The sequence below is a fragment of the Grammomys surdaster genome, unplaced genomic scaffold (genome assembly GCF_004785775.1).
Source record: "Grammomys surdaster isolate TR1022 unplaced genomic scaffold, NIH_TR_1.0 237, whole genome shotgun sequence".
NCBI classification, from domain to species: domain Eukaryota; kingdom Metazoa; phylum Chordata; class Mammalia; order Rodentia; family Muridae; genus Grammomys; species Grammomys surdaster.
The window spans coordinates 2,640,229-2,654,269 of NW_021604682.1; the positions used below are offsets into that span (position 1 = coordinate 2,640,229).

Consider the following 14,041-nt stretch of genomic DNA (forward strand, 5'->3'; position numbering starts at 1 on the left):
TACAGCCACGGGCAGATGACAGTATCTCAGAATCAAATGGATAGGCTACCTGGCCAGGACCTCTACTATTTCACCATCCTAGAATCGTCTAAAAGCAAACCTTCATGAGGAGTTGTCTAGACCAGGATGGCTTGTAGGTATACCTATGGGGATGTATCTTAATTATATGGGATGACCTGTCCACTGTGGGCGGTGCCAAACCTAGTCAGGGCATTATGAATGGTGTAAGAGTGGAGACAGCCAGCTGTCCACAGCACGCACACATTCATCATCTCTCTGCTCTCGACTGTGATGTGACTGGCTGCTTCAAGATCTGTCACCCTGATAGAGCCTGTTCGAAGAGCTCAGAGGCATTGGCTTCCCCTGGGATTGGAGTTACAGGTGACTACGACTCACCCGATGTGAGTACGAAGAATCGAGTTTAATATCCTCTAGAAGAGCTGTCCTTAACCGCTGAGTTCTCTCCAGCCCCATCCAAAAACTCAATCAAAGTATGATAAAGAATAATAAAGCTGAAGAGATGGCTCAGCAGTTAAGAGCACTGACTGCTCTTCCTGAGGTCCTGAGTTCAATTCCCAGCAACCACATGGTGGCTCACAACCATCAGTAATGGGATCCGATGTCCTCTTCTGGTGTGTCTGAAGCAGCAACAGTGTACTCACATACATAAAATAAATAAATAAATCTTTAAAAAGAAGACTAATAAAACTAGATATAGTAACATATACCTCTAAGTCAAGTACTTAGGAGTCTGAGGCAGAGGAACCATGAGTTCAAGGTCAGCTCAGGCTACAAAGCAAAACCCTGGTGGACAACGGAATATTATATAGCTATAAAAAAAATGAGGAAAAGTTGCCTGGGTCAAGATGAAACAATAATCTCCAGCTATGTTATTAATAGGAAGAGAGTAGTGTGAACGCTTACAACGTGACAACTTTCTGAGTAATTAAAAAAGATGTTCACACGTTAGCTCACACACAAGCCCTCTAGTGTGGCGGGGGGGAACTCATTAGTGGGAGGGGAACAAAATATTTGGCTAGACTTTGTCAGCATGAATGCTATTAACAAGGTTTCCCTGGGCAGCTAGGATGGAGTTGTTTCTGTTTTCTCCTTTTTGTGTCTCAGTAGATCAAGCCTCCTGGTCATGGGTCTCCTGCTGCACCCTACCCTGCAAGGCTCCGAGGCAACACCAACCACCCAGCCTGTTTTCCACGAAACCTCAGCTCACACACTTCACTGAGATACAATGTTTCTACTTACAGACCCCCTGGCCGTGTGGGATAGGATACTCCTTCCCTGTTTGTTTCACTGGGGGCACCTGGACATACTATTACTTCTGTTCCCCAGCAACCTCCGGGGAGGTCTTACATTCCCAATAAAGGTGGCGGCAACGGAACAGCTGTTCACAGGTTAGCGGTGGGCAAAAACCAGCATTAACCTCAAGACAGGAGACTCAAGTGAAGGGGCCTTCTCTAGCTGGCCTGAGGACAGGGAGAGGACCCAGCCCTCCCTGGGAGGCTGATTCCACGCTCCACAGTGGGACTCACGTGAAGGACTAGCGTGCTCCTCGTTACCCGGTCCACAGGTTTGTAGAGCAGATCTGTGGAGAGAGACAGGCAGGGGGGAGATATGACCACATTCGGAGAAAACAAAGTAAACCAGCCTCCCCGTGCTTCAAGGCCAGGAGGAAGGCAGGCCCACCTCCCCTTTGCAGTACTCAACTAAGACTTGGAGCATCTGTCTGCCGTACTTTGAGTACGTATAGGCTTTGAGTTCAGGGCTGCTACTCCGCCCGAGTCACTGCGAAATGTTCAGTATGGGCGCATTGTTGTCTGGGATTGTCAAGGAGGACGGTGAGGGTCCCAATCCTACCCTGTAGTAGACCAGGATGTGGCTCCCAAAGTTCATGGCTGGACAAGTTTTAGAAGCCGCAATCCAATACAACACTTGATCTGGTGCGTGCTCTGGATGGGAATTTATTTGGGGATAGCCAGCCCAGTCTTGACTAGTCTTGGCCAGTCTTGGCCATCTTTATTTCTCCTACACAGCAATGAGCATCATTCGCACGAGCACAGACACTTGAGGTCTTCCTAGCATACGCCAAACACACTTCTTTACATAACTTGGATGGCCATTGCAGAGTATACACTATTTTTGTTTTTTGTTTTGGTCGTCCTGGCTGTAGCCCAGGCTAGCCTTGAACTCAGAGATCTGCCTGCCTCTGCCTCTGCCTCCAGGGTGCTGGGATTAAAGGTCTGTGTCACCACTGCCTAGCTGCTGTCTCTAGTTTTTAGATAGGAAAACTGGGGCTCAGAAGAGCTGGGGAGGGGGGAGTTCTGGGGAAGAGAACTGTGTCCACGGTTCTCTATGAATGAATATAACTGTTCTCACCAGTTGGGCACAGGTTAGCTGTGAGCAAAAGGCCAGCATTAACCTCGAGACAGGAGACCCACGTAAAGGGGCCTTCTCTAGCTGGCCTGAGGACAGGGAGAGGACCCTAACTGTTCACACCAGTCTATCTGTTCCCACCAGCCTAAACTCCTCTTACCACCAGCTTAACTCCTATTCACACTACCCTAACCGTTCACACCAACCTAACAATCCAATCAAGAAGCAACTCACTACTTTCTGCTTCATACGGAGGTTGACCACACAGTTCCAGGATTCATCCCCTGCCTGCCTATCTACCTGTGTCCCGCTCGGGCCCTTGATGCGATGATGTATTTGCCTTGTCATCTGCTGTCTATAGCTGATACGCATTCCTTCTGAAACAGGACTGGGCTCTGGTCCTGTGAGTGAATTAACCTATGCATGGATTATCAAGGAAGTAGCTTGCCGTCGATTTGAATCTCTGGCACACTTGTCTGCCTTGCGGTGTGGTGGCTTATGCTACCTTGGGACTCCGCAGAGTCCTCACTGGCAAGAGCACCCTCACTGGCTGCGGCTGCCTGTCCTTGAACTTCTCATCCTTTCGGGCTGTGAGCCAAATGAACCTTTACTTGGGTGTGCTTGTATGTATTGAGACTGAGCGTAGGGGGCTGTGCATGCTAAGAAACGACTTTATTTACCACCAAGCTACAGTCTCAGGCCAAATAACCTATTATTATTATTATTATTAATTTGAGTACTCAACTAAGACATGTGTGGTAGCTCTTATCAATAATCCTAGTACATAGGAGGCTGAGTCAGGAGGATAGCAGTGAGTTTTAGGCAAGTCTGGACTATCGTGTGAGACCCTGTCTCAAAACAACCCTGTCTCATAAAAAACAATAAAATAAAACAAATAACTCAGTGGTTCTACTCACTCACAGCAGCATAAACTAGACTACTACCTATAAAAGAGGAGAAATACAATCCTTCTTTCAGGGCCAGTGGAGACAACGTGATGATATTTTTAAAAGGGATTTTAAGGGGGGGGGGGGGGTTGGAGGAATGGCTCATCCGTTAAGAGTGCATGCTGATCTCCAGGGGATTAGGGTTTGCTTCCCAGCACCCACACTGGGAGACTCACAAACACCTGAAACTAGGTTCAGGGGATCCTCTAAGCATATTCTCCTTCCCCAACACACACACACACACACACACACACACACACACTTAAAAATAAAATAATTTTAACAGTATTTTGGGGGACTGGAGAAGGGCTCAGTTGTTAAGTGCACTTCTTGCTCTTCCTCTAGAGGATCTAGGGTCAGACCCCAGCATCCACAAGAGGTGGCCCACAACCATCTGTAATTCTAGCTCTGGGGGAGATCCAAAGCCTCTGGCCTCCATAGGCAAAACCACACTCACATGCACACACCAACATACAGACATATACATAAAGTGTTGTTGTGTGTGCACGTTTACACACACATGCACACAATATTAACAAGTACTAATGGTATCTAGGAGCTGGAGAGATGGCTCAATGGTTAAGAGCACTGGCTGCTCTTCCAGAGGTCCTGAGTTCAATTCCCAGCACCCATGTAGCAGCTCACAGCTATCTGTAATTCCAGCTCCAGGGGAATCTAATGCTTTTCCCATCTCTGTGGGTACTAGGCACGTGTGGTGCACATACACACATTCAGTTAAAACACTCATACGCATAAAACAGAAATAAACCTTTCTCTAAAATTTTATAAAGTATCTTAAGATGAGGCTCTTGCTTGCCCAGATGCGTCTCAAACTTGGAATCCTCCACCTCGGATTCCTCAGTATCTCAGACTGCAGCTGCATGCTCCAGCTTCAGGCACAAAAATGTGTGTATTTCTTTTTCAGATAGGGTCTCGATATGTATTCCAGGCCAGCCTCAAACACAGTTTTTTCCTATGTGTCTCCTGAAGGCTGAGATTATGGGTATGTGCCACCTTGCTGGTCTTCACCATGACACTTTATTAATATGTGATTTAAAAAAAAAAATTCTGTGTCTATGTGGGTGCTGGGAAATGAACCTGGGTCCTGTTCTGTGAAAGAGCTGTTAAGGCTTTTAACTGCTGAACTATCTCTCTAGCCCCTTGGCATATTTTCAAAGACTTAGATTAATTTATTTTGTGTGTGCATATGCACTGCGTGTGCACCGGACATCAGGTACAAGCACGCATGTGGAATTTGGAGGATAACTTTTGAGCACCGGCTCTCTCCTTCTACCACGTGGGCCACAGGGATCCCGCTTCATTAGGCATGGAACCAACCACCTTTACCATCGCCCCACGGATGAGCTTGGAAGGCCGTGGTACCCAAGAACTCCTACAATGTTTTGGTATCGACATTAGTGAGAAACATGTCTTGATCTCATCCTTTCTGCCCTGCTGCGGCCAAAGCTGGTCTCTGCTCCTCTTCCCCCTCACTGCTTGAAGTCTAACTTCAAGTAGATGAAGTCTACTTGTAAGTAGGCTTCTACAAAGATGAGAATTATGACCCAATGAGGCGTAGCATCTGTCTGTCTTTCCAGCACCGTCCCCTCTGTTGGAAGTGGTCGCCACCACAAAGGCACGGAGAACCCTTGCTCTGCCGAGAGAACTCACTTTCCAAAGAGTTCTTGGTAGTTGAGTCCTTGGCGTCCTTGTTGCTTCTGGCTCGCAGGTTCTGTGGAGAGAAAAAGAAGGACATGCTCACTTGGAATGGCAGAAGCAGCATGGACACAGACAGCCCGAACAGAAAGCATGGGCTTCTCTCCCTATAGTGATCCATATATGTAGTGAGTGTCAGGGGGCCACTCTGAGCCACCAGATAAAAACAGCGGTTCTCAACCCATGGGTTGTGACCCCTTTGGAGGTCAAATGGACCCTTTCACAAGACCGTTAGAAAGTACAGACGTTTACATTATGATTCATAACTAGCAAGATTACAGTTATAAAGTGACAATGAAATAATTTCATGGTTGGGGGATCACCACAACATGAGGAATTGTATTAAGGGATCGCAACAGTAGGAAGGTTGACCACTGCCCTAGATGGTCCCTTAGGACAAGGTTTTTCAACCTTGGTGGCATTCATGGCTCAGAAATTCCTCATCCTGGATGTTTGTCCTATGTGGCTGCCCTAAGCAACATCCCTGGTCTCTGTCTTCAGGTGCAGGGACAGCTCATCCTCCTGCCAAATGCTCCTTTGGGAACAAAATCAGCCACAGAGGAAGACTTCTGAGATGAGAATTCTGCACAGGCAAAGTGCTCACTTAAAGTAGCTTATCGGCATTGGAGCAACTGGTCCTTCAGAAGAATCCTCGCTCACCTTTGGTGATGGCTAGTGCAGGGGGCGGGGGATGGGGCACCAGCAGCCACAAAGTCATGCTTAGCCAGTCTCATGAGTGGAAATGCACGCACACACATACCAGCTATAACAGTCAAATGAATTGCTGTATTATAAAATGAGCTATGAAGACTGAAAGCAAGGATTGTTAGTGGAATGACATCAAAGAGGTGCCTCGTTCCGTCAGAGGTGGAGAGATGACGTTAAAGCATCCCTGTCATGTGTAGTCTCTGGGAGGCAGCTGCCAGGCATCCTGACCGTTAAGCTCCTGAATAAATGCAAACCGGCTATAGGAACAGGAAGGGCCTCTGGGATCACCCTTCTAATCCTGTGCTATAAGTTAATGTCTTGGGACTACTACTGCCTAGCTCACCAGGGACAAAGTCTGCTGTGTACCTGGGGTGGCTGCTCCTACCTGTATCGTAATCAGCAGTTCCAGGAGGGTATAAGAAGCTACGGAAGCTAATTCTCCTGGACAGTGTAAGGCACAAGGTGTCCTGGTTCAAGGAGACTTAAGAGTTGAATCACACGTTTCCCCCCACCCCCCACCCTAAACCTGACTCCAGAAGTCACCTTTGTTAAACTCTCATTCAGAGAGCTAGAATCCCACAGAAGCCAGATGGGCATCTCTGGATACCACCTCACACATCTCTCTTGTAACTGGTCTTGGGAAAGACTGATAGACCACTATCTGCCCTGCACTTGTGAGCGACCCTTCAGAGAGCCCCACGAATGAGTCCTGCCAGTCCCAGGATGCAGTCCCCACCACAAGCTCACATTTTACTTCATTTTTATTTTACTAAGCTTCATTCTACTCTCTTTAGGCATTTTGGAAACGCAGATGGAGAGCAGAACAGATGTTGTTCACATGGTACAAGAACAACTGAGGCTCGGAGACAGCCACTGGCTTACACCTTGCATCCCAGTCTTGGCCCAGACCCCCGCTGCAGCAGTCAGTAGGCACATGTGGACCCCTACCCCAGGTATCATCCCACCACAGCCTCCTCCTTCTTGGGTACAATCTTGTCTGGGTAGACTCAGACTTGGCCACTTAACTGGAGTCTGTTGTTCAAGAATCCAGTATTTTATCTGCCAAGGTCATTTGGGATTTTATAGAAATACTGAAGCTGAGAAGGGTACAGGAAGTAGTTAAATGAAAAAGGGGTACGGAAAGATTGCACACTTGAGGTACGTATGGCTGACAAGGACTGGGGTACTTCATAGGATTCAAAAGAATTATGTAATGCCTGTAGCACGAGCTATTACCGTGGGAGGTGATCAGAGCCAAGGCCAGAGATGTCTAGACTACAAGACAAATGATAAAATAGTACAAAGGCCCTGGGACATGGATTAAGTATGACAGCCAGAAGTTTTCTCTCAGCAAGAGAAACCCAACTCTGCTGAGGTTTGGTCTTTTCGAGATAATGCTAAATACTAGTCCCCAAGGCCTGGTTGTCCCCAGATGAGAGAATCACGTATACCATGGACAGGATACTATGTAACCTTGTCCCTCATATTATCCCTGATTGGTGAATGAAGATGCTTACAGCCTATAGCTGGGCAGAAGAGAGTTAGGTAGAGTTTAGGTTCTGGGCTTGGGGTCTGAGGAGAGCCATGAGAGGAGAGGGAAGATGGAAGAAGGTGGAGAGGGGAGAGATGCTGTGGGGTCAGAGAGCTTGAAAACAAGGCCACGAGGGCTGGCCAACTGGAGTTAAGAGCAGCCCAGATGGAACATGGCAACTCAGGGTTATTGACAGGGAAGGAGACAGAGTAGCATAGAGGGTAGATATCTGCCCAGCTTTGGTGCTAATTAAGGCTTATTATAAATATAAAAGTTGTGTGCCTTTTATCTGGGAACTGAATGATCAAATCGAGGTCGCAACCCCCGATTTGAGATTAAATACTACCACAAGAACCATCCCACGCGTGTACCTTACATTTCTCCTCTTTCCTTTTTCAAGTGGGCGTGCCGGTGTGCGGTCCTCCTAGTGTTACCGCTGGTGATCTTGAGTTCATCCCTCTCGTGCGGATGGAGGCCAGAGGAGACCGCCAAGCACCTTCCTCCACTGGGCACCACCTTATTCCCTTGAGTTGGGATCTCTCTTAGAACATGAACTTCTCTAGTTGGCTAGGTTGGTCGGCCAGCAAGCACGCCTGCCTGTGCCTTCTGACACCAGGATTACAGGCACATCTGGCCTTATTTGGCTTTTATGTAGGTGCTAGGGTTTTAAACTCCGGGTCCCACGCTTGCATAATAATGGTCTTACCCATGAGTCACCTTCCAGCACCTACATTTTCCTTTCTAACATTGCCTTTCTGCATGGAGATCTTTCCTCCCGGAATCCTTGTTTGACGGAAGAGAAGTGAAGTCAGTCGGAGCTCTGAGGGAGTGGGAATTATACATAAAGGTGACAGTGACAACAATCTCCCAAGAGAGAAAAACGTCACATGGCTGCCACTGACACTGCAGAGATATGATGGGGAAGGGTGAAGAACCCTGTGTAGAGTGAAGAGATGGAGACCCACGGGTGATACTGAGTTCTAATCCTGACTTAGCTGCCAGCCTCAAGTGTCCTGCTCACAGTCTCTGGATCTGAGGTGCTCTTTTAAGGCCTAGAGGCTCACAACACTCCATGGCTTGAGGTTTCAGTCCATTAAGGTTAAATGCAAATAGGGAGAAAGCAACCCTCCGGCCGGGGGTGATCCAGCCTGGAGTTTCCTCTAGTAGAGGTCTATAGACACAGCAACTTTGAACCCTGGTGCTCAAAGACTGGTGGAAGGAAAGCCACAAAGCAGATGGCTTCTGCGCAGCCTCTAGTAACAAGAATGTAGAGTAGATCCCATGGTGGTGGTTTGAACAAAAATGGCCCATAGAGAGTGGCACTTATTAGGAGGTGTGGCCAGGTTGGAGGAAGTGTGTCACTGGGGGGTGGGCTTTGAGATTTCAGATGCTCAAACCAGGCCCTGTGTGTGTGTGTGTGTGTGTCTGTCTGTGTGTCTGTCTGTCTCTCTCCCTCTCCCTCTCTCCTTGCCACCTGTGGATCCAGATACAGAACTCTCAGCTCCTCTCTAACATCATGTCTGTCTGCACACTGTCACGCTTCCTCTCACAACAATAATGGATTAAACTTCTGAACTGTAAGCCAGCCCCCCAATTAAATGTTTTCCTTTATAAGGATTGCTGTGGTCGTGGAGTCTCCTCACAGCAACAGATATCCTAACTAAGACACCCATTATAGGACACAGGATAGAATTACAATAACGACAGACAAGATAAGGGTGTGCCCAGGGAACATGGCTGTTCATGTTTGAATGTGTCCTCCAAAAGCCCGTGTACAGGGAACATGAAGCCCTATCAGGCATGCTGACTGTCTGGAGTTGGAATCTTTGAGGTGGTTAGGATTGGATAAGGTCATGAGATAGACCTTAGCTGAGTTAGTCTGCTTGGTCTATCCTGACATGTGACATCCTGTCATGATATAGAAAGACACTCAACAGCTGTACCTCAATGTGGTGGTCTGAATATGCTTGGCCCAGGGAGTGACACTATTAGGAGGTGTGGCCTTGTTGGAGGAAGTGTGTCATTGTGGGGGTAGGGTTTTAAGACCCTCGTCCTAGCTGCCTGGAAGCCAGTCCTCTCCTGTCTGTCTTTGGATAAAGATGTAGAACTCTCAGCTCCTCCTGCACCATGCCTGCCTGGATGATGCCATGCCCCCCACTTGACGATAATGGACTGAACCTATGAACCTGTAAGCCAGCCCCAATTAAATGTTGTCATTTATAAGACTTGCCTTGGTCATGGTGTCTGTTCACAGCAGTAAAACCCTAATTAAGACACTCAATGTTTTCAGGCTTCTCAGCTTCAGCTTCCAACCATAGCTGAGTTCACTTCTATTCTTTATAAAGTACATAGTCCTGAACACTTTGCGATAGCAATATAAAACAGACTAAGACATCACTGAGCCTCTGGAATCGGACCCCGCCCCTTGGGTAACAGCGCTGTGGGGTAACGGCTCCTACTGAATCACGACAGTGTCCCTCGATGGAGCTGACCCAGAGGACTCTGAGTCAGAGCTGGGGTTCATACCCAGCCTTTTAATCTGCTCTACTTTGTTCTCCCAACGACCGTCCCACAGAGGGAGTGGGAGGACACGGTGGGAGTTAGCAGTACTCTGGCCTGCACGGCATCATCACGGAGCTCGCTCATTACCTCAGAGATTTCAGCAAACTGAGCGTTGGCCTGACAGCACTTCTCTGCGGTTTCCATGGCCACTCCGTAGTTATCCACAAAGGCTCGATACACACCCAGCTGGCTGGCCTGTGGAGTGGAAGGAGGAGGGGGTGAGTCGGAGGTGGGATAGATACCTGCTCCCCACCTTTTTGAGGATTGGGTTCTTGTGCATAGCTCTGGAAAAAAAAAAAACCCAGCTACAGCAGACAGCGTGCGGGCTGCAGAAACCTGCTCTTCTGCGCTACTGCCTCCCACCCGCTTCACCTCCCCACACACCGAGCACGATTCCCTCTCCTAAAATGACATGTTGAGAAGTGAGTCATAGCCCTGGACAGGTAATGGCCCCCTTTAGAGCTCCTTCCTATTCCTCCCACTCTGCTCGCATAAAGGAGGCCGTGAGCAGCAGCTTAAACTTGAGGTGAGAATTCCAGACGGATGCTCCTATGCAGGTGGAACGGAGGAGGCTGTCCTGGCCATGGTCCATGGATCCTGGTAACCACGCCGCTGCTGTGTTCATACCTGATCCTGTTGGGCAGGTGAGGGCCATGTGGTCCAGCTGACTGGAAAGGGAAGCTCTTAATGTTAGCTGCCCTTCCTAAACCTTAAGGGGGCGGGGATGGGGACCTGGCTCTTACAAACCCAGCAGGTGGAAGGCTGTTGGGAGCCGACTCTGAGCAGAAAGTGGCTATCATCTTTGCAGCCATCTTGAGCCATATACCCTGACAAGACTTGTTTTCAACAGCCCACAACAGCTGAGCACACTCTGATAATTATCTTGATATACTCATGATTTCCTTTCAATCAAGGCCAGGCAGTGGTGGCGCACGTCTTTAATCCCAGCACTTGAGAAACTCAAGGCGAGATTCAAGACTCCAGGGGAGATTAAAGGCGAAACTCAAAGTGAGACTTGAGGAGAGATTAAAGGAGAGACTTGCCGGGCGGTGGTGGCGCACGCCTTTAATCCCAGCACTTGGGAGGCAGAGGCAGGCGGATTTCTGAGTTCGAGAGTTCGAGGTCATCCTGGTCTACAGAGTGAGTCCAGGACAGCCAGGGCTACACAGAGAAACCCTGTCTCGAAAAACCAAACCAAAGCAAAAAAAAAAAAAAAAAAAAGGAGAGACTTGAAGAGAGAACAGAGCAGACCCTGAAGACTCTGCCTCATCTCCAGATCAGACTCCCTGTCTCCATTCTTCACGTCTCCGTCCCCACTCTCTCTCTTGCTAGGCCCTGACCTGCGGACCGGAGCAGCAGAACAGGCCATTACAGAAGGCCTGCTAGCCGCAAGGTGAGAGGCATACTGCTTGTTCTTTATTCAATAAAAGACACTGATAGAGGTTTCCCTTGGCTCTGACACACATTCAACTAAGCACGGTTTCCATGGGTAGATGGAAGGGTAGGTGGCCTCACCGTGATCATCCCTGGGTCTCACATCTCATACGTGGGCACAGCTGAAGAGCAACACACAAACCAAAAGTAACGTTCTAAATCTTATGTTGCGCGGTATTCAACTAGTTTCAGAAGACTGGGAAGGAAAAGTTCCCGAGTGGTTTCAGAATGCTATTTTAGGGAGAGTGCGGGTGTGCCGCCCCTCCCCCACCCCAGCACTATTCTTTGCTTTTCTGAAGGCTTCTGGTTGAGTCTGCTCTTCAAGGTTTAAACTTATTGACACGTGGCTTAAAGAAGAGAAAGGGAAAAGAGACCAGAGAGATAAGGAGAGCAAAGAGGAAAGCCACACCTTGGACGGGGTCCACTGGGCTCCTGCTGCATAACCCTTAACTCAAGATTAAAACATTCTATTCTGCAGGTAAACAACTCAAAACAGATTCAGAAAGTCCCTGAAACTGACCAGATTCACTAGGCCCCCTTATGCCAAAGTAAACAATAAAAGCTGAGTTTCTCTCAGACAAGCAAAGCTGCAAAGATTGTTTGAGACCAGATCCAGACCAGCTTGCCTGGAAAAATCAGAAACCAGACAAGTTGCCTGGAAGAGGTTGAAAGCAACCGAGGCACCCATAAAAGGGCACTCTCCGAAGACTGGGCAGTGTGTTCCAGGTTCTCAGCTTTTGTGAGCTGTCACCTGTGCTGGGCTGGCTTTGGGGATACAGCTGTCACTGAGTCATTTCTGCTTCTCAACCAGACTCTTGTTAGTCACCCCAATAAAACTTGAACCAGTGGGTTCACCAAGTTGGACTTTGGTGATATCTATACTATGGTTTGTCGCGGGATCTTTACCTGGCGCAAGTGGGGTGAGTGAGGTGAGTAGGGTGTGTGTGTGTCTCCCCAGGAAAAGTTTTGTCAAACAACATCTGGGTGTACAGGACTCAATAAGGCGTGTGGCTATGGGTCATCCTCAGGAACCCTGCCCTTGGACTACCAACAATGGTCTGAAGAACTTATTTTCTGCATGGGGAGAAGATTCCTGGCAAAGTGTGTGTAAGAAGTTCTGGCAATATAGGAGCTAGGATCAGCCATCTTCAGAGACAGACCAGGGCCAGCACTGACTTCCTGTGGCTCTTCTAAGAGGGGTAACTTCTCTGCTGGGCAGTTCTGCAGGAACCCCCTCCTTTCCTGTTTCTACCCTGTACTCACGTCTCCCCAGGCACCTGTCAGATTCTTGGTCAGTGCTGATCTACTGAGGACTTCCAGAAACCCTAATCTGCTGTCTAACTCCTCTTGTCCTTTGGTGTGAAGGCCCCTCTTGGCAGGCAGACATACTCTTTCATGGCAAATACAAATGAGGTATTCATTCATCCCTCCTTGTTGAATATCTTTGAAAACAGTACCTACCTTATGGGGCCGCCCCAGTGCAGGTAAGATGGTGCCCGCCCCTTGGGCACACCTTTGTCCTCTTCACTCACAGTGGGACCCAGCTCTGTAGGAAGCAACCTTCCACACAAGCATGCGGCTATCACCTGATCCAAGCTCCTCTCTGGAGGCTCCTAGCTACACACGCTCCCTCTCTCTCTTCCTTCTCTTATTTACCATGGTGGCCTAGGTTGGTCCCCTAAACTCAACAATCAAACAATCTTATTGCTTCAGCTTCCCAAACAGCTGAATGACACGTGGGTACCTCAGACCCAGACGCACACACAGATGCTCTGAATCACCTCCAGGCGTAATCCAATGTAATCGCCGTTCTGCTATACTGCTTAGGGAATAATGTCAACGAATAAGACCGTACGCGTGTAGCACAATGCATAATTCTTTTTCAGCACTTGGGTGGTTCAATGAGCTGAGGAGAAACTTGTAGATACCGAGGCTAACCTGTAACCAAGCCCCAGTGTGCTGTCATGTGTAGTTATGTCTCCACTAAGAGCCCAACTCTGGCTGTGCTGGGCAGCAAAAACATTTTGGTCCCAAAGGCAGCTTGACCTCTGTGGACACTGGAAACCCCAAGCAAAACTGTAAGGGAGCGAAGATCAGGGAAACACTCACTGGACTCCAGCTGGGCTGGCCATGTGTCCCTCCACCTCTCCCTCCCAGCGGCCTGCCCTTTGGCACCAAAGGTAGTCAGACACACCCTGGGCTCTCCTCACTGTCTCCTGGGTTATCTCCCTGTGACACATGTCCAAGGGACAAACCTAGTCCTTTCCCGGCGACGGCCACAGCCGCAAGCGCCAGCCTATCTGAGCCACTCACCAGCTTCTGGAAGAGGTCACCCACACGCTGCTGGTGGCTCCACTGCTGCACTCGGGGGAACAGCCCGTCGTAGAACTCCTTGTGGATCTCGTAGAGCTCAGGCACTTTGAAGAAAATGGTCTCGATCTGCTGGCTGGTCAGCACAGGCTGAGAGGTGGTGGCGGCAGCTTTCAGAGGCTTCATGGGCTAGAGGATGGCACAGGTGAAGCAGCTTCATTCATTCATTCATTCATTCATTCATTCATCTATCTACCTACCTTCCTACCTTCATTTAACTTTCGATCTATTATCTATCTGTCTATCCATTGATATTATCTATTAATCTATTATCTATCTATCTATCTATCTATCTATCTATCATCTACCTATTATCTATCTGTCTATTATCTATCTATCTATCTGTCTGTCTGCCTGTCTGTCTGTCTGTCTATCTATCTATCTA

General features: G+C 48.5%; 1 protein-coding gene across 1 annotated transcript in view; it reads right to left on the bottom strand.

Moving 5' to 3' along the window:
* Bcr (BCR activator of RhoGEF and GTPase) overlaps positions 1–14,041 on the bottom strand; it is a 130,462-nt gene that overhangs the window by 41,965 nt on the left and 74,456 nt on the right. Inside the window, exons 4-7 of the mRNA XM_028773919.1 lie at positions 13,600–13,785; positions 9,940–10,047; positions 5,007–5,067; positions 1,548–1,600 (exon numbers count right to left, since the gene is read on the bottom strand). Of these exons, the coding sequence (XP_028629752.1) occupies positions 1,548–1,600; positions 5,007–5,067; positions 9,940–10,047; positions 13,600–13,785 (408 nt within the window). The remainder of the gene's footprint in view (positions 1–1,547; positions 1,601–5,006; positions 5,068–9,939; positions 10,048–13,599; positions 13,786–14,041) is intronic.